This window comes from Ochotona princeps, chromosome 6 (assembly GCF_030435755.1).
Source record: "Ochotona princeps isolate mOchPri1 chromosome 6, mOchPri1.hap1, whole genome shotgun sequence".
Lineage (NCBI taxonomy): Eukaryota > Metazoa > Chordata > Mammalia > Lagomorpha > Ochotonidae > Ochotona > Ochotona princeps.
The window spans coordinates 47268217-47291512 of NC_080837.1; the positions used below are offsets into that span (position 1 = coordinate 47268217).

Consider the following 23296-nt stretch of genomic DNA (forward strand, 5'->3'; position numbering starts at 1 on the left):
GGGGGTGTTTCACTTCTCTGGGCTTTCATTTCCCCTCCCACTTCCCCTCCTATAGATGTGGGAGCTTCGTCTCCAGGGGCTGGGACCACCCACACCCCTCCTGTTTGGGGATGGCCGGCTGGTGTGGGAAGGACAGATGGGAGTAGGCAGAGTCAGGCACGCGTGTTTATTACGGGTTAACAAGAGCCAGCTGCTGGAGGCCGCATTACTCCTCATCGTGCATTTTTTGCTGCAAAAGGAAGGAGAGGTTTGAGTGACAGCTGGCCAGAGGGAGGGGTCCTGAGGGTTCCCAGAGGCTGAAGGGAGATACCCATAGCAAGGGACAGGCTGGGCTGGCAGGACCTTGGGGTCCCCTAATGAGGTGTTGTGATTTAGAGGAATGATGAGGGCTATCTGCAAAGGTTCCAGGCTGTCAGCGCGGGGTGTGGTGAGGGTGGGACTGCTTTGGGTGGGAGGGTGGAGTTTCATGTTAAAGATGTTTTGGAACCCTCAGGGCTTGTGGATATGCAGCATGAAGTGTGCTCACATCAGGGGGCGCACTTGCTGTGGGGGTGAAGACTGGAGAATGGGTGAGGGACCTACCTTGGCGCCGATGTCACGGCTCTTTGCCCGCAGCTTGTTGACCTGGGACTCAGCGATGTCGGCCCGCTCCTCTGCCTCATCCAGCTCATGTTGCACCTTGCGGAACTTGGACAGGTTGGTGTTGGCCTGCTCCTCCTGGAGGGGGTGAGTAGACTCTTCTCATACTTTGCCAGCACCCAGTGACCTTCATGGCCACTATTCACTGGCCAAACTGAATCCTACTCTGCCTGGTTGGGAGGTGGCCACAGGAGGCAGCCTCATGGCATCTGTCCCAGTATGCCTCAGAGGGAGGTTCCCTGAGACCCGATTCCCGCATGGGCAGCTCCATTAGCCCCATTAAGTTTTCTACCAGCCCCATGTCTTCTACCTTGAGGAGGACGGTGTCTGCTGGACCTGATTCCATGGCCACATGACTGTCTAATGCACCGACTGCCCCCTGGCCTAAGGAACTATCTCTGTGTACCTTTACAGGGACTCATGGTACATCGCTTACAAGCAATAGTGGGCAGTCACTTCATTTCTGTGGAGTTCAACTGCCTGATTACAATCAAAGTTCACATTGAGAGCCATCCTTTATCCTATCCCTGTCAAGCATGCTGGACACACGTGAATGTTTACATACAGAAGATGCATGGAGGAAAAAATCACGGAAACCATGAACTCACCGCCTCCTCGGCCTGGCGCTTGTAAGCCTTGACCTTTAGCTGTAGCTTGTCCACCAGGTCCTGTAGCCTCAGCAAGTTCTTCTTGTCCTCTTCTGTCTGGTGGGGTGGTGGTTGGGGGGACAGGGAGAAGCAGGTTTTCACGGGGTGAGTGCTGTCTCGTTTCTATTTCCCATCACTGTGTCATCTGGCTATGCCCCAGCTGCCTGCCTTTCAACGGTAAAGAGTGGTGAAGGACAGTCCATCTCTGACTCTCCTTAAAGGTCAAGGGTCTCAGTAGAGGCTCCGTGCAGCATTTGAGGGTCGTGGTCTTGAGCTGAAAGTGTTGTGTGTGTAAGCCTGTGTGTTGGGGAGGGCTCCAGCTCCACCCTATGTGGATAGCTGTTTCTGGCCTGTGGTTCTGGAATGGTCAGAAGAGGAGTAACGAGGAATGCAAAAGAAGGGTACTGTCTTTCATAGTTCACATTATTCTCATCTAGCATCTATCACAGCTCAGTATTCTAACACACTAGTGTCATAGAGAGGCAGAAGCTAGGGACCAGGACCACTGGCTTCAATACCATGATCATTCCTGTCTCCGCATTACTGTTTGTGCTAGGATGCTCTATTCTACTTTGTCCATGACACATCTAATCTACAACTGTCTTCTTTCTGCTCTCTAGTGTCCACCTGTCAAAGGCACCAGTCTCCCCAGGTCCTTGGTGTTTCTTTTCCGGGGACCCTATGATCATTATAGGCCAAGGGCAAAAGCTCTGAGCTAAGCAGGCAGAGATGTTGGAACATTCTAAGGTCTTGTTTCCATAAGCCTCTCTCTTGGTTGTGCGCAAGTTCTCCAACTCGTTTCCTGCCACCTGCTTCTCATCCCTAATGTGCCACACAGAGGGAGCAGAACCTTTGGACTATTCTCACACCATCACGGTGGCACTTGGAGTTATTGCAGAAGAGCTTTCAGGAAAAAGAAGTAGATTCTCCATTTGCTAGAAAAATCCATTGAATCAAGCCACACTGACTCCTGAGAAGGAAAACTTATCTACAGACAGTTATCTCCAGGTGCCAGGGCCTGGGATTCTTAGAGGCTGGGTGGGCAGGGGCTCTCTGTGGGCCAGGAGGAGGGGCTGGGGGAGGCGCCTCTCAGCCCACCCTGCCCGCACCTGGTAGGTGAGCTCCTTGATGCGTCGTTCACTCTTGCGCATGCCCTTGATTGATTCAGCGTTGCGCTTCTGCTCGGCCTCCAGCTCATTCTCCAGCTCTCGCACACGGGCCTCCAGCTTCTGCAGCTGCTTCTTGCCGCCCTTGAGGGCGATCTGCTCAGCCTCGTCCAGCCGGTGCTGCAGGTCCTTGATGGTCTGCTCCATGTTCTTCTTCATGCGTTCCAGGTGGGCGCTGGTGTCCTGCTCCTTCTTCAGCTCCTCTGCCATCATGGCGGCCTGCATGGGCGAGAGACAGGTGGCACCCGGACTGGTCAGGTCTTGCCAGGTTTGCTGCCTGGGGCTTGGGTTGGGAGGATGGGGAGAGGTCTCACATCCGTGATGGCCTTCTTGGCCTTCTCCTCAGCGTTCCTGCACTCCTGGACTGCCTCTTCCACCTCTGTCTGGAGCTGGGTCAGGTCTGCCTCCATCTTTTTCTTCTGGTTGATGAGGCTGGTGTTCTACGCAAGGAGAGACTACAGTCACACTCACTTATGTATGTTGTCAACTTATTCTATTCCCTTATTCAAGGAGAATTAAAAGGGGTCATTTGAGGCTGGCATCCTAACATAGCAGGTAGAGCTGCCATCTGCCGTGCCAGCATCCCATATGGGCACTTGTTTGTGTCTTGGTTGCTGCCTTCCCACCCAGCTAGCAGTGGGGAATGGCCCAAGTTCCTGGGCCTCTGTACCCATGTGGGTGACCTTGAAGAAGCTCCTGGCTCCTGGCTTTGGCCTGGTGCAGTCCTGGTTGTTATAGACATTTGGGAAGTGAACCAAGATCTCCTTTCTCTGTAACTCTTTCAAATAAATAATCTCTTAAAAAGTGGTCCTATATTGTTTAAGTTTCAAGCCCTGTATTTAGGAGAGTCCTTCTTTTACACCTGTGTTGTGCTCTGCTAAGAAAATGCCATGTTCTGGATGTTCTATTGCAACGACTCAGCCCTGAAGAAAGTCTTCAAGTGGCCTGAGTTCCTGGGCTCTTTAGTCGCAGTTTTACGTGGACACATGAAAGTGGAAACAACTTGCTTGCCAGAGAGCAGTGTTCTGGAAATGATTATGGTGGTAGGAAGAAGATTGTGGAGTAAGAGAGAAAGGGGGCGAGGTCAGAGGCTGATGTCACACTCATGCATCCTAGACTGCAGAACAAAGCCCCCATGGCATGGCAACCGATGGGCACAAGATCTCGCTGCAGAGCGTAGCCGCAAACAGTCTGGATGTGATTTCAAAATGAATGGTGCTCTGGCCAGAGGTTGGCTCACAAGCAGATGTGGCTGTATTGCTTTAACCTCCCCAGCTCCCATGCTCACACAGCAAACTGCAGGCTGAATTCAAGATCAAGAATATCAAGTACCAGCACATTCCCATTTGGCAGGCATCACCCATCATTCACAATTCTGCTGTAAGTCTAGACTTCCTTAGCAAGGAAGTGGTTCTGGCAGATATGAGATGAAGCAGTGCTGACTGGACCTGCTCCCCCAGAACATCTGGTTTCCATGGCTATCCTGGGCTTGGACACTTCTCTGTGGAGGGCCCTGTCCCCCCTCACCTGGGAGTGCAGCAGCTGCACCCGCTCACTGGTCTCAATCAACTCCTGCTCAGCCAGCTTCCGGGACCGCTCGGTCTGCTCCACCACAACCCTCAGCTCTTCCAGCTCAGCCTGCAGCAGCGTGTTCCGCCGCTCCACGATGGCGATGTTCTCCTTCAGGTCATCATTGGCCCGGACTGCGTCATCCAGCTGGAGCTGGGTATCCTGCCGGAGAAGGGCTGATGCTGACACTAGACCACTGTGACCTTTTGTCTGGGGTCTGACACATGCACCGTGTGCATGTCTCAGCCACCCTTGTCGACTGGAGGGCAAAGAGGCACACCTCCATTAATGCCTTAGGCTGGAAGCTGGGCTGGTTCAGACAAACAAATACTTCAGGGCCTGGCCAATTCTCCACGCCTCTGGCCTCCAACCCAAGAAACAGGTGAACCCCACTCTTTCATATGTATTAACCCAATGACCCATGGCCTGGCTTTCTTCCTTCCTCTGAGCAACCCCACTCATCCTCAGACTCGTCTCACCCCAAAGAGCCTCCGTGTGTTACCTTCAGATGGGCTTGCGCGTTCTTCAGGTGCTTCTGGGCCTCAGAGGCCATGCGGTTGGCTTGGCTGAGCTGGATCTCCATCTCGTTGAGGTCGCCCTCCATCTTCTTCTTCACCCGCAGGGCCTCATTGCGGCTGCGCGTCTCCGCGTCCAGGGAGGTCTGCAGTGAGTCCACCACCCGCAGGTGGTTGCGCTTGGCCTGCTCCATCTCCTCGTCCTTCTCTGCCAGCTTCCGCTCAATGTCGGCCTTGATCTGGTTGAATTCCAGCTGGGCCCGGAGGATCTTGCCCTCCTCATGTTCCAGAGAGGCCTGTGAAAGGAGAAGAGAGGAGAGGAGGGTGGGGCTAGACAGTCAGGACCCAAGGAAGGATGGAGCAGAGAGGCCCAGAGGATGCAAGGGATGAGCCAGGGCTGTGGCTGGGAGAAGAGCCAAGAAGAGGGGGTGAGGTGGAAATGCACTCCAGGCCCCCAGACTACTTGGTGCTCTGGGTGACAGGAATCCCTTGGCTCTCCGTATCCAACAGAGGGGCCTCACACACCTGCCAGACCCTCCAGCACTGAAACTGTGCCTATTTCTGGCCCATGTAAAATCACATGGGTGAGGCCAACATTGTGTAGCGGGTAAAGCCACTGTCTGCAGTGCCTGCATCCCATTTGGGTACCAGTATGAGTACTGGCTGCTTCACTTCCAATCCAGCTTTCTGCATGGAGAAGCAGTGGAAGATGGCCCAAGTCGTTGGATCCCTGTACCTACATGGAAGACCTGCAAGAAGCTCTTGGCTCCTGGCTTCTGATAGACTCAGCTCTGGCCACTGTGGCAATCTGGGGAGTGAACCAGCATATGGGGAAATCTCTTTCTCTCTGATAAATAAATCATAAACATAAAATCTCATGGAAAAAAGGAAGGATTGCCATGGCCACAAAGGCAGCTACATCTGTGGTCCTCAAGTCTTCACCCCTTCTTGAGAAAACGTAGTAGCCCCCAAATGCAGGACTAGTTCTAGATTCTTTTTAGAGACAGAGAGGAAGATCTTCTGTCTGATGATTCACTCCCCATGCGGCCACAACGGCTGCTGCTGTGCTGATCCGAAGCCAGGAGCCAGGAACTTCTTCCAGGTCTCCCACCTGGGTGCAGGGTCCCAAAGCTTTGGGTCATCCTCGACTGCTTTCCCAGGCCACAATCAGGGAGCTGGATGGGAAGCGGGCGCTGCTGGGATTGGAAACGACACCTGTATGGGATTCAAGGCGAGGATTTTAGCCTCTAGGCCACTACATTGGGCCCTATTTCTAGATCCTTACAAGTAAAGAAAAGGGGTCTGGTGCAATGGCTCAATTGGCCAAGCCTCTGCCTTGCAATCCCAGGATCCCATATAGCCACCAGTTCATGTTTTAGCTGCAGAACTACCCATACAGCTCCCTGCTTGTGGCCTGGGAAAGCAGTTGAGGACAGCCCAAGGCCTTGAAACCCTATACCTGCATGGGAGACTCAGAATAAGCTCTTGGCTTCAGATCGGCTCAGTTTTGGCCATTGTGGCTATTTAGGGAGTGAACTAGTGGACGGAAGATCTTTCTCCATGTCTCTCTTTTCTGTAAATCTGCCTTTTCAATAAAGATGAACAGATCTTTTTTAAAAAAGTGAAAAATAATGAGCTTTCATGAACTCTTTCTGGGTATATTGAGTTCATTCCATCATACAAATGAGAATACTGAGACCTGGAGAGCTAAACAACTGTGTTCAATCACACTTGGGGCTGTGGGCTCAAGGCTGATGCGACTGTCTACTGTTAGAGCAGTGCTAGGAAGCCAGGTTCCGACTTCGAAGACATGACATTTCTCACTGTGCCAACCTTGGCATTTGGGGAAGGTGTGGGTGACCTTGAATTAGGAAAAAGGAGCAGAGGTTAGGCGTGGGAGGTGCAGGGCAATCCCAGGTGAGCCAGGTGGGTACATCTAGGTTTGGGTGGCAGGGTCCTCACCTCAGCCTCCTCCAGGGCCGACTGCAGCTCCATCTTCTCGGCCTCCAGCTGCTTGCGGACCTTCTCCAGCTCATGCAGGTTCTTACCTCCTTCTCCCAGCTGCTCTGTCAGGTCCGAGATCTCCTCTGGGGGTCAGAGGGACAGGAAGCTCACAGCCTGGCTGCCACTGACCTGCCTGGTCCTCCTAGTCACCACAGCCTCCCTGGCCCACAGAGCGGGAGGTGGGGAGCCAACCCGGCCACACACCCTGGAGGTTCTTGTTCTCCCGCTTGAAGGTCTCCAGGTGCTCCAGGGACTCCTCGTAGGCATTCTTGAGCTTGAAGAGCTCAGTGCTGAGCGAGCGTGCCTCCTTCTGTGATGACTCCAGCTCTGACTGTGACTCCTCATACTTCTGCTTCCACTCGGCCAGGATCTGCCCGAGAAGCTGGGCTCACTGGGCAGGCCCCACCTTGTCCCCCAGCACAGGGCCCAGCCCTGCCACTGACCTGTCTGCAGGGAGATGCTCCCCACAACCCCAAGACCCAGTTCCACCACTGCCCTTCCTGCAGGGAGGTGCCCCCAGAACCCCAGGACCCAGTCCTACCACTGCCATGCCTGCAGGCAGGTGCCCCCTACAACCAACCCCAGGGCCCAGTCCTGCTGACCAGCAGCCCTCACCTTGTCAAAGTTCCTCTGCTTCTTGTCCAGGGCGGCAGCGGCAGCGTTGGAGCGCTCCACGTCCACCATGAGGTCCTCGATCTCGTTCTGCAGCCGGTGCTTGGTCTTTTCCAGTGATGAACACTTGGCATTGACAGCCTCCACGGCCTCCTCAGCATCCTGGAGCCGCTGGGCCAGCTTTTTCCTGCCCAGGGCGTAGGGAGGAGGATGGGCGTGACTCCACTTGGGAATGATGTGGCAAAGAGGACCCCTCTTTCTCCTGCTGGGACTTGCTGCCTCCCCTTGCTCTCAACGTAGGGGGTGTACTGAATTCCCAACCTGAAGGGAGCCAGGCTTTGGGGCGGGGTGGGGTCGTCTGGGGCAGAGACCCCACCCAGGCTGCCCAGGCATTTTCATTACAGGCAGCCGTGGCACCCTTCCCCTACACCAGGCTGGTCGACGGTAGCTCCTCCGACCGACAAGCTTTTTGCTCGTCTTATACGTGAGCGTTAGGTATAACCCGGGCCAAAAGCTCGCCTGTCACAGGAATTGAGTCAGGACCAGGCGGGATTCCAAGAGATCAGGAACCAGACTTTCCTCCAACCGTCTCTACAGGCTCTTGGACCCTCCTCTCTTCTCGCCTCCCAAGTTGCCTTCCTGCAGCCACTCTGCTGAATCCCTATGCCTCATCCTCTGAGAGTCAGGCTGATGGGACTCACTTGGCCTCCTCCAGCTCCTCTGTCCGCTGGATGGCATCTGTCTCATACTTGGTCCTCCACTGCGCCACCTCTGAGTTGGCCTTGGACAGGACCCGCTGCAGCTCCGCCTTGGCCTCCATCTCCTCCTCATACTGCTCCCGCAGCAGGTCACAGTCGTGCCGGGCTGACTGCAGTGCGTGCGCCAGGGCGTTCTTAGCCTAGGGAGAGGTGGGCGCCAGGAAGTCATGGAGAATCATTGACTCCAGTTCTTCCTGCTCCCTTCACCTATCTGTTCCAGCCTGGATGCTTGGGTAGCTGCCTGGTTTGTAAAGCTCTTACAAAGGAGGGACAGATGCATTAACTGGCTTTGGGATGCTACTGAGCTGAAGGGTAGCAAGTTCAGCTGTGAGGGTCTCTGCTTTCGTGTGGCATCTCTCCAGCCTTGCCCATCACCCCTCTGTGAACCTGCCCAGCCTCACTTTGCCTTCTTCTTCTAGTTGTCTCTTGAGGTCCTCCAGCTGCTGTGTGTAGGACATTTTGCCTCGGGTCAGCTGGGAGATGAAAGCCTCCTTCTCTTCTAGCTGCCGCGACAGCTCACCTGCAAGTAGGAAATCAGGTGTTATGTGGGCCTCCATGTCCCCTTCTACAGAGGAGACCAACGCCCTGCTCTGGGCAGGATCACGGGCTGGCCAGAGACACCCACCATTCTCAGTCTGCAGCTTGGCCCGCTGAGTGGTGAAGTCATTGAGGGAACGCTGGGCCTCCTCCAGCTTCATGCGGTACTCATTGGCTTGGTCCTCCAGCGTGCGGGACACCTTCTCCAGGTTTGCCTTTAGTTGGCAAAGGGACACAGGGAACATAAGAGTGGGAGGGGCTTGGGTTAGAAGGTGAAGGTAGGGAGTGGCATGGGGAGTGCAGGAGGGACAGAGTTTGATGGAGGAGGGGAAGAGGGAAATCAGATGAGGACAAGGGCCAGGGGGTGATGATAAGGAAGAGAAAGAAGGTGGTTGTGAGGGAGGGAGCTGAGGGCAAAGCTGAGGCTGGGCAGGGCCCACCTTGGCCTTGATGATCTGCTCCATGTTGGAGGTGACATCGTCCAGCTCCAGCTTGAACTCGCTCTTCTCCTTCTCCAGCTTCTGCTTCACGCGCTGCAGGTTGTCGATCTGCTCGCCCAGCTCAGCCACGCTGTCTGCGTGCTTCTTGCGCAGGGCAGCGGCCGTGGCCTCGTGCTGCAGCGTGGCCTCCTCCAGGTCCCGCCGCATCTTCTGGAACTCAGCCTCACGCTTCTTGTTCATCTCGATCTGCACGGACGTGGCGCCGCCGGCCTCCTCCAGCCGCTCGCTGATCTCCTCCAGCTCCCGGGACAGGTCAGAGCGCAGCTTCTCCACCTTGGCCCTGGCGGTGCGCTCGGCTTCCAGCTCCTCCTCCAGCTCCTCAATGCGAGCCTGGGGTCCCGGGCAGCAGAGCACTCAGAGCCCACCACTGCCTGCACCCATCTTTCTGCCAGAGCTCCCTGTCCCACAACCCCTCAACCAGGGCACTGGTGACTTCCTGCCACTCAGGTTCTTCTTGGACAGGCACAAGCCCTGGGGGATGGTTGGCAAAGTCCGGAGACTATTTTGAGAACTGTAACTTGTTGAGGGACTTGCTATGTGTATCTTGTGGGTAGAGCCCAGGGTTGCCTCCTCAACATTTCCTAATATATAGGCTGCCCTTTGTGAGTTTGCTTGGAACCAGACCTTTGAGGTGTTTGGCCAGGACAGCACAGATTGTCTGAGCATCCACAGCTCTGGATCCTGTGACCCGCGAGAACACAAACCTTAGAGTACAGGTTCTCTAAGCCCTCCCCTTCATCGTCATCACTGCAGCATTAGCTGCACATTGGACCACACTGTGGGGAATTTCTGTCTGCCATTTTGAGCTGTTGCCTATTCAGCCAGGAGCAACGGAAAGGCTCCATGGGGTCTCCTCCGTCCAGGCTCAGGGCCAACTTTCCTGTGCTCTGCCTGGTGGGAGCTGTAAGCACGAGAGGACCCCTCCTTGCCTCTGTTGCCTGCCAGGGCAGAGGAGGTGGGACTTGCTTGCAAGGTTTGGGGCTGGAATAAGCAGGAGCCATGGCCCACTGCCAAAATCTGGGGAGGTTAACAGCCATACTGTTCTGGGGCCAAGAGGTAGGAGAATCAGAATGGCTCCATAGCCTGCAGAACCAAAAAGAGGAATCCAAGAAGATGTGAGGGTAATTTATCACAGGAGGCAGGCCAGCCCCTGGGCAGGGGAATCTTGTTGAAGGTTACTGGCAGCCTGGGCCATGGTGGAGGGGAGCCTAGTTCTTGCCATCTATGGTCTGCCTAGAAAGTGAGAGTTTCTGCTCCCAATAGCCTAGGTACATTGCCCTTGGGGTCACTACATCCAGACCTGGCTATGCACCTGCACAGATATGAAATGGGGATGACATCACTTGCCTTAGGGCTTCTGGGCTATTTGGACAAACCCAAGACTAAAAGCACATTATAGTCTGGGATACAGGCACCAGGATTGTGGCACAGCTGGTTATACTTCTGCCTATGATGCAGGCATCCCATATAGGTGCTAGTTCGAACCCTATCTGCCTTGCTTCTGATCCAACTCCCTGTTAATGCACCTGGGAAAGCAGCGGAAGATGATCTAGGAGCCTGGGCCCATGCCATGGAAGCAGCTGGCTTCCTTGTGGCCATTTGGGGAGCAAATCAGTGGATGGAAGATCTCTTGTTCTCTGTCTCTGCCTTACAAGGAATGAATGTGTGTGTGTGTGTGTGTGTGTGTAATGTCCTCTGTTTCTGCCGCTTCCATTTTACAGGTAAGAACCTGAGATTCAGAAAGAGTAAGCATCTGTTTAACTGGACATTTTCACTGCTCAGCCACAGTGGGGCTACATGCTCATAAGATGCCCTGTGGGGCTGAAGCCTGGGGTCCAAGCCAGGAAAAGCATGAGCAGAGTAGCCCCTAGGAAGACAATTAGTGAAGGGTCTTTTTACCATCCTCCCCATGCCAAGAACAGAAGTGTTTGAGTTAGGGCGCCCCATCCCTTTGTCCTAGATCAGACAGCCCATGAGGCAGGGCACGATGTCAGAAAGACAAGTCCCTTTGGTAGGCTTGATCTCCCCATCTACAGTCATTTTGCTGAGATAATACATTCTCACTCTGCTGTGGTGGCAGCAGGGGAAGGTTGGTGCTCACGTGTACCTAGGAGTCGCAGAGCTTGTCTGGGTGTCAGAGCTGCGTAGGTCAGTGGACTCCTACTTCCCCATCTGCCTGGGCAGAGTCTCACCTGGTTCTCCTTCAGCTTCTTCTGCAGCTGCAGGGCCAGCGCCTGCTCATCCTCTATCTTGCTGTTCAGCTGATTAATATCAAACTCCTTCCTGGAGAACAGGGCAGGGGGACACAGTGGTCATCCTTCCTCTGGGCTCAGCCTCTTCCCTTGCCTCTGCCAGAACCAACACCCTTCTGCAGCTCCCAAGGAGGGAAGGGAAAGGGGTACCAGGAACCTCATTTTCAGCCTGTCCAGGGCAACTGTGACCCTGTGCTGTAACTATGAAGCCAGGCACCTCCCCAGCCCCCGCTCTGACCAGCCTCCTACTTCTTAAGCTTTTCCTCCAGCTGCAGCTTGTCATTCTCCAGGTCCATGATGCTCTCCTGGGTCAGCTTCAGGTCGCCCTCCAGCTTCCGCTTGGCGCGCTCCAGGTCCATGCGCACCTTCTTCTCCTGTTCCAGGGATCCTTCAAGCTGTTGCAGAGAAGAGAATGAACAAAGCGCAGAAAACCCAAGATCAACAGTGCATGCATGCTCTCTGGCCCTCTTCACTTGAAGTCTGCAGGGATCGGAAGTCAACCCAGCAGGGAAATTCTGAAAGCACTGAGAATGGAGAGACCCAGACTATTGTGGGGAAGTGCCAAGAGCACCTAGGGACAGTAGAAGTTCATTCCAGGCATCAGGGTCCTCAGCTCTCGGAGGCCATGGAGAGATGTAGCAGGATTCTCAACACTCACATCATCCACTTGCTGCTCCAGCTTGACTTTGGCCTTGGTCAGTGTGTTGACCTTGTCCTCTTCAGCCTGAAGGTCATCTAGGGCCTGCTGGTGGGCCTCCTGCAGTGCTTTCTTCTCCTTGGTGAGCTTGGCGATGATCTCATCCAGCCCAGCCATCTCCTCTGTCAGGTTCTTCACCTGCCAGCCAAGAACCCCAGCCCCTTAGGACCCAAGGTCCCCACCTTGGGGGCAGCTGTCCATATCAAGGGTCAGGGTTGTATGCTGCTGTGGGCCTGCTCAAGTGAGCCAGGGCTGGAGGCAGAGGGAGCCGCCCTCACCTTGTTCTCTGTGGCATGCTTCTCCTTCTCCACCTTGGCCAGCGTCAGCTCCAGGTCATCAATGTCCTTCTTGAGCTCAGAGCACTCGTCCTCCAGCTTGCGCTTCTTGGCAGTGAGCTCGGCGTTCATCTCTTCCTCATCCTCCAGCCTCTCATTCATCTCCTTCACCTTGGCCTCCAACTGGATCTTGTTCTTGATCAGCTGGTCACAGCGCTCCTCAGCGTCATTGAGGTTGTCTTGTTCCTGGAAGTAGAGAACAAGAAGGAAGCTGACATGTGAGGAGAGAACAAATTTGAGGACCAAAGCCGAGTGGGCATTGCCGGCTTCCCAGTCCCTGGAGGAGATGAATTGGGCAGGTTTCTGCAGGAGGAGAACAGAGAATAGAATAGGTGACCACGAGGCCTCACCGCCTGCACTTGCAGCTGCAGGTCATTCTTCTCCTGCAGCAATGACACCATCTTCTCCTCCAGCTCCTTGCGCCGAGCCTCCGACTTGTCCAATGCATCTTTGACGCGCCCGAACTCCTCCTTCATGTTGGCCATCTCCTTCTCAGTCTCAGCACTTTTCAGCAGTGGCTTGATCTTGAAGTAGAGCTTCATCCAGGGCCAGTTCTTGACACCCATGAAGGCCCGGATGTTCCATTGGATCACCAACAGGGCATCCCTGGAGGGGAAATGTAGAGACAGGGAGAGACACTGTTGAAAAAGCCCTTTCCAGTCATGAACCAAATAGTGCACCTGGCTGGGTTTTCCCCTCCCAGATAGTCTGTAGACATGGAGAACAGCCTACTATATACACCCACTACATACATGTCCACTCCCCACCTCTTGACACTGAGCTTGGAGTTGCTTGGCTAAGCTGGAGCTGTTTAATTAACCAGTCCAACCAAAGGGCAGTTTTTATCATCCCTTCTAGGGCTATGGCAGTAGTGGAAGCTGTCACTGATAAGCTATTGACTGGATTCCCTGTTTCCATCCTCATAAGAACCTCAGCGAGGTAAAATATTATGTAGTGTTTTAGGTGGAAGAATGCCCGGTATACATGTCAGTTATAGAGCTTGGAAACAAAGCAGCACGCCATGTACCCACAGCTCCAGTGCGAGACAGGAATTTCACATCTGCCTATGTGAACCTTAATACTGGCACCTGCCAGAAGCTGCCACTACACTGCATTTGGTTATCCACAACATTACTTTGGAAAAAAATAAAAGCTTTAACCATACGCGTATGTATCCTTAAAGAATTGATCATTTCTGAACTTTATAGAAATTGTCACTATGACATCAGCTATCCTTTCTCCTGGGAGTGGGCATCTGGGTTGTCTCCATATGTTTGTTCTGACAAGTGGTATTATTCTGAGGATTCCTTCTCATCTTGCTGTGCACATATGTAAGAGTTTTTCCATGGGAATGTGCTGAAAAATCATTGCTCAACTTTTGCGATGAATCACTTTCTATGGAGGTTGTATTGGTGTATAGCCCTGGAAACAGTGGGTCAGACTTCTTAACTATCTCCAATCTAGTGTTTTCAATGGTATCTCATTGGAGTCACTATTTGAAAGAATTCAGATGAGGCCCAGGTCAGGCTAGTGAATGGTCAGCATCAGGGTATGAACCATGTCTTTGGGGGACCACAATCGCTGGCACTGTTTGTCTGCCTTGGATCACATCTCTGGGACATCTGTCCTTTTGCTTCCCACCTCACCTCCGTTCCACCATCTTCTTGAACTCAGCACGCATGAGCATGCCCCGGGTTTGGGCCTGGATGCGCGTAATGATGCGGCTCAGCCTCTCATCTCGCATCTCCTCCAGCAGCCCCAGCAGCCCAGCCTTGAAGAACACCTGGGGACAAGGTGTTCACTGGGTGTGAGCATGAAGGAACATAAAATGACAGAGAGGGTGACAGCGGGAGGGGGGCAGTCAGTGCAGCAGGGAGTGGGGGTGGGATGGGGACATGGTGCTGCCTGTTCCATGAACAGTTCATGAACTGCTCCTTTGTTGCCTGCCTTTCCGCACCTTGGTGTGGCCGAATTTGTACTGGTTGTGGTCAATGTCCAGGGAGCCCAGCAGCTTCTCTGCCCCTTTCCTGCTGTCAATGAACTGGCCCTCGGGGATGGCCGCTGGGTTCAGGATGCGATACCTGCCAGGGATGCGCATACTCACCGTCACACATCTCTCTGCCCTCAAATGGACTCCTCTTTCCCCCACCAGGACAGCTTGGGCTGGCTCAGGTTGGCCCTGTACCCTGGAGCCCCTGGGCACCCCTGGACCCACCTCTGACGGAAGTCTCCATAGAGGATGCGGTTGGGGAAGCCTTTCCTGCAGATGCGGATGCCCTCCAGCACACCGTTGCAGCGCAGCTGGTGCATAACCAGGGGGTTGTCCATCACCCCTGTGGTGGGAGGGGAGAGAGAGAAGGGTCAGCCTTGGGATAAGCAGAAGTCAGGCATCTTCCCCAGATGAAAGCCTCCCCGTGGCTCACCTGGAGCCTTGCGCTCATTGGGGATGATGCAGCGCACAAAGTGAGGGTGGGTGGTCTTCAGGTTGGTCATCAGTTTGTTCAGGTTTTCCTGTGTGTGGATGAGGTAGAGGAATCAGCAGGTACAAGGACCATTTGGTAGGTTCCTGAGACCCTGAGACCTGGGTCCCTAGATGCCCTGTCCCTGGAAGCAGCAAAGGGCAAGGGAATGACATGAGGTCAGATCTAGCTGGTAGAACTTGGAAAGAAAGAAAGAAAGGAAGAGAGGAAGAAAGGAAGAAAAGAAGAAAGAAAGAAATGGCCATGAAGCTCTAGCTTCTTCCCTCTGCCAGCTTGGAGCATCAGGTCAGAGTCTAAAGACTGGGTCAGGGCAGCTGGGGCCCTGCTTACCCGGTGGAGAGCTGACACCGTCTGGAAGGATGAGCCCTTTTTCTTGCCTCCTTTGCCTTTGCTGGTGTCCGCTAACAGCAAGAAGAAGGGACAGTGAGTAGAAACTCAGAGACAAAGGAATCACTTAGTGACTGGGGCCTGGGAGTGGGTCATCGCCCAGGTAAAAGGCATGGATTGGGGATGGCATGACAGGCAGCTCAGCACTGCTTGCCACACTGGAGGCCCTGAAGTTAGAGTTCTCATCCCACCCTGTTCTAATCCTCCCTCACTTCTAAGACTTGGTCCTCTCCAACCCACACCCTTTCTCTCCCTTCCCGTAACTGATCTATCACTTTTTGGGGGAATCCTCTCAATGTTCTCTAACAACTGAACGAGGTCTGCAACACTATGCATGCGTCACCCTATTGACCTTCAATCACTCATGGCCTCGAGGAAGGAAAGACCAGCATAGGCAGAAAAAGTGGAAAACCAGCAGGTAGGACATGAGAAGCACAGAAGCACTGCCTGTGCACCCTAACTCCTTGCACCCCTCACTCAGTGTGGCAGGCCCCCTCACCAGTATCAGCAGAAGCATAGGTGGAGAAGAGTGTGGCCATCAGCTTGAGGGAGGACTTCTGGTACAGACCCACCACTGTCTCATTGAGGGGGTCCTTATTCTTCTCCAGCCAGCCCAGGATGTTGTAGTCCACGGTGCCGGCGTAGTGGACCAAGGAGAAGTGGGCCTCCTGCTTGCCCTTGATGTTGCGTGGCTTCTGGAAGTTGGCGGATTTGCCCAGGTGGTTGTCATAGAGCTTGGCCTTGAAGGTCATGTCGGTGGCCTTGGGGAACATGCACTCCTCCTCCAGGATGGACATGATGCCCATGGGCTGCAGGTAGGCCAGGGAATGGGGGAGAGAATTATTGAGCATGCTTGCAGGTTTCTAGGGACCTAGACCTTGACACAGAGAATACTGTGCAGGCCAGTACTACAGAAGTGACCAAGATATCCTGTACTGGCTTCTCTTGCCCCAGGACAGGAAACCCAAATTCCTTAGGTTACTCTAAATGCAGGTGTTTCTGATCTATTTACCTCTTTCTGCCCCCGTGGACCCAGCAAAGATCCATGTCACTCCTAAACACCCCTTAGGACTGGCAGCACCTTGCCACAAGGCCCCTTAATCCTGATGGCTCATGGCCCCAGAGGCACCAGGGCAGGGGCAGATGTGTGTCTGGGATATCAGATCACATGGGTAAGCGAGACCCCTGTCTGTAAGATGCTCTTTAAAACTAAAAACATGGAGGGATTCAGAGTTGATGCAATGCTGTGCCCTTGAGAGTCTGGGGACAGGCAGGATTTTTTGGAAGTGATGATACCAAAGACTGACTCCCTAGAAAAGCACAGGTGCATGTGGGCACACAGCTTTGTGTACTATGGATAATGACTCAGAATTTATAAGGAAGCTATCATTTTTCTGCAGGCAAGTGTGACTTGGGGAAAGGTTTATCCTGAGGGTGCTGGCCTATGTCAGCCAAGGGCAAGGCCACACTGGCACAGTGGGGAGCTCCCTCTAGTCCCTGACCCTTCTGAGCAATGCCTGGAGAGAAGATGGGTGGGGATCAGGCTTATTTTGCAGCCAACAGGAAAGGGATGGGAAGTCAAACATCTCTATTTTCAGCCTGGGATCGCTCCATGGATGATACCTCCTACAGAAGCTCAGAGGAGCCAAGACTCCAGAGGTGATTATGATACAGGGGACAAGGTGTCAGTCCTGTGGGAAAGAAGGGAGCAGCTCATGCTGGGAATGCCCTTGACCTCACAGAGTAGAGGATGGGTCTGGAGAGCGATGTGGGAGAGCAATGTGAGAGAGCGATGTGGGAGGCTGGGGACTCTGGTATCTGAAGTAGAGAAGGCATGCAGTTGTTCTGTGACTGGGCTGGCAGAAGAGGGTGTACATAGGCCACGAGGCCCAGGGGGCACCTTCTCAATGAGGTCAATGCAGGCCTGCAGGTCCATGCCAAAGTCGATGAACTCCCACTCGATGCCCTCCTTCTTGTACTCCTCCTGCTCCAGCACGAACATGTGGTGGTTGAAGAACTGCTGCAGCTTCTCATTGGTGAAGTTGATGCACAGCTGCTCAAAGCTGTTGAACTGCAAGGGAGGGGAGGCAGGTAGGGGAGCAGGTCAGGAAGCTGGTTGTCCCAGTGGCCACAGGGGACAGCACAGAGTGTAGCCTTCCAGGTTAGGGCAGAAGACTGGGACAATTACTGCCTCTGCCATGGTTCTATCCCCACTGCCTTCCCTGAGTGACAACTGAGTGTGCCAGAGAGTGAAGGATCAATCGTTTTCTCCATTTCTGGGGCTCCCCCAACTCACATCAAAGATCTCAAAGCCAGCGATGTCCAGGACCCCTATGAAGTACTGGCGTGGCTGCTTCGTCTCCAGGGTGGCATTGATGCGTGTCACCATCCAGTTGAACATCTTTTCGTACACCGCCTTGGCCAGCGCCCCAATGGAGTAGTACACCTGCTGGACATTCTGCCCCTTGGTGACGTACTCATTGCCCACTTTCACCCGGGGGTGGCACAGCCCCTTGAGCAGGTCAGCCGAATTTAGTCCCATGAGGTAGGCGGACTTGTCGGCATCTGGGTGTGAAGGGAAGGAAAACGTGAGCACTTGTAACAGCCTCTGATCCAACCTCCTCTCATTAAGGAGGAGGATATTGAAAGCCAGAAGGTCACCAGGCTTGTCTGTGTTCATGCAACCAGGACATGCTGGAGCCAGGCTGTGCTACAAGGTCCTTCTCCCAGCTGCGGGCCAGATCTGCCTCGCCATCTGCTGGGTATCTCTGGGCCAGTCCACCACAAGCTCTACTGGGCAGGGGTGTGGCTGACAGACTAGGAGTCTGCTGTGTTTCATCTCTTCTGCCCCTTATCCCAGTCCCCAGTCAGGGACTGCCCTCCATACACCTGTTGACCTCTGGGGCAGGCAGGGAAATGAAGGCTGTAGCATCAGATGGGAAGCCATCCCAGGCACCCAGCATCCCAATGTGCCATCCAATATGCTGATTTCTCTATTTAGAAGGGGGTTTGCTGGATATCATTTCAACAGTTTTGTGGTAACTATTGATACAGTATCATGAAACCCAGGCTAGTCATTTTTTATCTGCCTACACTTGGAGGAAGGTTCCCTAAAGGTAGACTGAGGGGCACATCCTCAGGGTTCCCCTCCCACCTTCGGTGCCGTCAGGCTCCGCCTGTTCCTCCCGCTGCTTCTGCTTGAACTTCATGTTCCCATAGTGCATGATGGCGCCTGTCAGCTTGTACATGCCGGCTTTCTCCTCCTGGGTGAAGCCCAGCACATCAAAGGCATTCTAGGACAGGGAGAGAGGCAATGAAGGGCAGCAGAGTTGGCAGCGAACCGCCCACAACGGTCTCTCAGTGTTCGTCCCCCGACTCCTCCCTGTCTTCCCAGCACCAGCCTCCTCACTCACATCAGTGGCCAAGAGCTCCTCGGAGTCATCAATGGAGGCCACAGACACCTCTCCCTGGGACACGAAGGCGTAGTCATAGGGGTTGTTGGTGATGAGCAGCATGTCTGCGTCAGGCAAGAGCAGGGCCAGGACAGTGGGGGGAGGGGAGGGAGAAAGACCCCGGGGGTGAGGGGTGCAGGGAGTGGAGGAGGCAGAGAGGAAGCAGGTGGAGAGGAGGAAGACAATCTGTGAGCACCAAAGAGACACTCTAGTGGCAAGGAGAGAGGAGAAGGGCACCTGGGAGGGAAGACGCGAGGTCCTCCTCCACCCCAAGGATAAAGGAAATGGGCAAATGGTGAGGGGAATGATGCCCGCAGGGAGGTGAGGCGAGCAAAGAGGACCAGGAGAAAGTTAGGGAGAGACAACTCCTGGGAGACATGGAGGAGGGATCAGGTGTGGGACAGAGCCTAGCAGAGGTCAGGAGCCTGGTGGGCAGTCCCAGGAACCAAGGGGATTGGGATTTGAGCAGGGGACAGGCAGGTGGGCTTGGGGAGGGCTGCTCTCTCACCCAACAGCTCTGGCTTCTTGTTGGACAGGATCTGGTAGAAGATGTGGTAGTTCCTCTCAGCCTTTAGCTGGAAGATCACCCGGGACTTCTCCAGTAGGTCTGAGGACAGACAGGAGAGAGGCAGAAGGAAGGGTGGAGACCCGGCAGACAGACTCCCACGGCACGGGCACAGGCAGAGAGATGATTCCAACAAGGACTCGTGCTCAGGTGGACACACCAGCATGCATGGAGACAGAAGACGAGGAAGGGGATGGGAAGGAAACTGGGGAAGGAGGCGGGAGGAGGTCCCCGAGGGAGGGCAGGCAATGTGTGGCACTCACAGGTCTCTATGTCCGCAGAAGCCAGCTTTCCAGTGGCTCCAAAGTGGATCCTAATGAATTTCCCCTATGGTAGAAGGGAAGAGTTGAGTCACACGGCCTGAAGTGACAGAATGAAGTTTAGGGCCTCAAGTCAAACCAGAATGCCCAAGAAGCTTCTAGATGTGTACCTGGGCCTACTTGGTACTGGTGAAAGAGAGTGGGGGACACTCCGCACCCCCCCACACAAATACACCCTGGAATCTCAGAGTAGAAGCCCAGTTTGTATCTCTAGGAAGGACAAGCCCCTCTTCCAACAGCCTGCCAGGGCAAGTTCAAGAGCTCTGCTCTACAGATTGGGGAACTGGGGCTCGAGTCACACTTCTAGAGGTGCTCTCTTCCCACTTCCAGTGTGGAAACACCCAAGACAGGATCAAACCCGGCTGCGATGCTCAGCTTGGGCACTTCCAGAACTCAGGGAGCCAGGCTGGGCTGGGTGGGAGGGTTTGGGGGCATGTGTCCTTGTGGCTAAGTCAAGGTCAGTCAGAGAACAATCATCCAGGTGTTCCAACTGTGGGCAACTCAACACTCCCTTCGCTGGCCGGCAGCAGGTAATGGCAATGGTTGAGGGCACTCACAAAGCGCGAGGAGTTGTCATTGCGGACGGTCTTGGCGTTGCCGAAGGCCTCCAGGGCAGGATTGGCTTGGATGATCTGGTCCTCCAGGGTGCCCTGGGGGGGAGAACAGAACAGCAGTGAGGGTGTCATCCTGCTTCCCTCTTCCTGGAGATGGGGTGGGGGCTAGGCAGAGGGCTGCCCTAACCCAAAGAAGTCAGACTGGATGAACAGATGCTGGGTCTGTGCCCTGGACTCAGGGAGCACGGCTCCGGGAGAGGGGCTGGGGGAACCCCGCAACACCATGCTGCCCAGGCCTTCCCTCCAGAAAGCTTGCAGCCTGCACAGCACCTTGTTAGTATTGACATTGTCCTTCTTGCCACGGTCCCCGATGGCAGCGATGCTGGCAAAGTACTGGATGACACGTTTGGTGTTCACAGTCTTCCCCGCTCCGGATTCTCCGCTGTGGGACCACAGGGCCTCAGAATTCCTGTGCTCTCCAGGGCACCCAGCCCCTGCCGGCTCCCACTGCCTCCCAATACCCCACACCCCACCATCACAGCCTCAAACTCTCAAAACCGTGCTACCCACCCACACCTCCGCAGGAGTCTGCTAGCACCCCACCCCATCATGGGTGAGAGTGGTCACTCACGTGATGAGGATGGACTGGTTCTCCCGATCTGGAAGAGAAAAGAGATGAGACAATGGGATCATGGCCGAGGGCCCAGCTAGGTGTCAGGATCAGGGCCCAGGTCATGGGTCATGGGTTCATGGTGTTGGGCTCACCTGTCAGCATGTACTGATAGGCGTTGTCGGAGATGGAGAAGATGTGGGGAGGAGCTTCACTCCTCTTCTTGCCCCGGTAGGCAGCCACCACCTCGGCATCGTACACTGGCAACCACTTGTAGGGGTTGACGGTGACACAGAAGAGGCCTGAGTAGGTCTGGAGCATAAGACAGAGCTGGGCGTAAGAGAGGTGTGAGGGGCATGGGGAACCTGGGAGTGCAGTGGGCAGGCAGGGGCTTCCCTGGCAGCCGGCACCTCTCTTCCTGCAGGTGATCAGGGATGGGATGAGGGGTCTCTTGGGAAGATAGTTCTGTCCTTGGGAAAGTCCTTCTCCTCTGGGCTACCTTGGCCTCCCTCCCAGGTGGGGAGATGCTGGGTGTGGGTGTGGGAGCACTCACGTAGATCATCCAGGCGGCATAGCGCTCCTTGAGGTTGAAGAGCACTGCGGGCTCATGCAGGAAGGTCAGCATGGCCATGTCCTCGATCTTGTCGAACTTGGGCGGGTTCTGCTGCATCACCTGATCCTCCTTCACGGTCACGGTCTGGAGAGGGTGCAGGGACAGGAGAGCACTGACCATGCCTGCCCCCAAGCCTTTGTCAGCCTGGCCCACTGACCCCCTCCCAAGCAGCTGGGCCTTGCTCTTGCCTAGCTGGGCTCCAGCCCCCACTCCCCAGGACACTTTCCTAGGAAGTTTACCTGCTGCTGTGTTTCCCATGCTACAAAATAAGCTCAGGCCCCTTCTTCTTGCTGCTTCCCCAGACCCTGTGCCCATGACCCTCCTCTGCCTGAATCTAGGGGCAGGCCACAGGCTCTCCCCCTGGGGCCAGCCTTGAGAACATCCATGGCTAAGAGCAGATCTGCACTCTACTGGAAGAGCAGTTTACTCATCCACCTGCATTCCTCACCAGTCCCTGGCATGTGGTTTGATTGGCACTTGTCACCATGCCCTGATGTCATGAGAACCTGCCAGTTGGAAGTAGAGGGTAGCTGTGGCTTCTAAATGATCATGATCTGCCCACAGTGGCCAGCTAGTAGCAAAGCTGCGATCAGAGTCAAAGCCCACAGTGGATTATTGGCCATCCCACACCTCAGCAGGTTGCAACATCCGGGCAAGAAGTCTAGGCACACAGCGTTGAGTTGTATAACTGCCAAGAGTGACCCAGGGACCATGGGCTTCTGAGTGCCAGAATTTGAGGCCCAGGCTCACATGTTCCTGTTGTTTTGCCTTCATCTGGGTCTGGGTACTTGTCCCAGGCTTAAGGGAGTGAACCCGTGGGGGGGAACTAAGGCACAGTGAGGCAGATGCTAGTGGCAGGAGGGGAGCTTCATTTAGGGCTGGGTCTCTGCCCCCTTTGTCTTTAAGGTCCCTTTTAGGGGAGGGAAACAGCTGAGGTTTCCCTCTGTGACTTCCTCTCTGGTAAAAGCATGTGGGGCCAGCATTCTGCTGCACCTGCTGCACCCGCTCAGCTCTCTGAAAGTTCCAATGCTGGGGCTCCTCCAGGGAGTGCATCCCAGCACTGCTACCAGCCCAGGCTCTTCTGCAGCCCCTACGCTCTTGCTGTGAGTGATTCTAACTCTATACCTGGGCCCTGGCACCCTCCAGGCTCCCCCACCTCAGCGCCATGCCCCACGCACCTTGCCATTCTCGGTTTCAGCAGTGACCTTGCCTCCCTCCCGGGACACGATCTTGGCCTTGACGAACTCCTCCTTGTCGTCGGGCACGAAGCACTCAGTGCGGATGTCAAAGGGCCGTGTCTGGGCCTCCAGACGTTCCCTCTCAGACTTGCGGAGGTACTGTGCCGCTGCCCCGAATTCAGCCATCTGGGAGTCATCCATCTTGCCACTGCTCTGGGGCCAAGAGGTTACGTTACTCTGAGAGGTAGGCTCTGGCTTCCAGGGGGTCTTTCCTGTTCCTGCCTCATGCCTCCCCTTCTCTCCACTAGTATCTGCTGCTCTCTCTGCCAGCAAGAGTCACCTGCCTGGGGCTACCCACTCCCCTTCAGAGCTCTGTTTCCTTGAATCCTCAGGCTGGGGTTGTCAAGAGGATCTGAGTCAGTGGTCAGCCCAGGGTAGGAGTGCCCAAGAGGGAGACACTGAGCTCCTGCAGGTGACATGGCAGCCTCAGGTCCAGCAACTGTCTCCCTGGAGGAAGACTGCTCTGCTGACTGAAGAGGGGGCTGGGGATATTTCTTACCTGGCTACCTCCACACAGGGAATCCTGGAGAATCTGAACTGCTGGAGGAGCAAGAGCCACGGACATGCAGAGAAGAATCGTGGAGATGTGGTGTTGCAAGAAGGATGCCCAATATAGCGATACAGGCACCAGCAGGGTGGAGTGGCAGAAAGGAAAGGATAAATGAGTGAGTGTGGATGGGCATGGGTATGGAATAAGGGATAGAAACAGATGGTGGGCATGGGGGGGTGCGCACCCACAGTCAAGAAGGAAGAGCTAAAAGAGAGGTAGAGAACCAGGACTGGGACAAGGACTGACAAACGACCACAGGGACAAAGGCAGGAATGCACCCAAAAGAGGGAGAAAAA

The 23296-nt window shown here is 54.7% G+C and overlaps 1 protein-coding gene across 2 annotated transcripts; it reads right to left on the minus strand.

Moving 5' to 3' along the window:
* Window positions 1–152: 152 nt before the first annotated feature.
* MYH6 (myosin heavy chain 6) lies at window positions 153–23094 on the minus strand. 2 transcript variants are annotated; one of them, XM_058666231.1, is made up of 38 exons: window positions 22950–23094; window positions 22391–22603; window positions 21153–21296; window positions 20755–20911; window positions 20621–20648; window positions 20320–20431; window positions 19993–20085; window positions 19379–19442; window positions 19059–19157; window positions 18512–18615; window positions 18253–18391; window positions 17395–17663; window positions 16999–17169; window positions 15598–15907; window positions 15042–15112; window positions 14655–14742; window positions 14447–14564; window positions 14189–14312; window positions 13878–14014; window positions 12582–12837; window positions 12175–12417; window positions 11858–12034; window positions 11449–11594; window positions 11140–11230; window positions 8888–9277; window positions 8536–8662; window positions 8312–8430; window positions 7854–8050; window positions 7156–7339; window positions 6745–6910; window positions 6499–6623; window positions 4524–4832; window positions 3980–4183; window positions 2767–2892; window positions 2396–2671; window positions 1248–1343; window positions 583–717; window positions 153–229 (listed from the first exon to the last, which is right to left on the minus strand). In XM_058666231.1, the coding sequence occupies exons 1-38, from the start codon at window positions 23013–23015 to the stop codon at window positions 206–208; spliced, it is 5898 nt and encodes a 1965-aa protein (XP_058522214.1). In that variant the 5' UTR covers window positions 23016–23094; the 3' UTR covers window positions 153–205. The 2 variants fall into 2 exon arrangements, with proteins under 2 accessions (XP_058522214.1, XP_058522213.1); XM_058666230.1 differs by having other exon boundaries at window positions 22391–22598; window positions 22950–23082.
* Window positions 23095–23296: the final 202 nt, after the last annotated feature.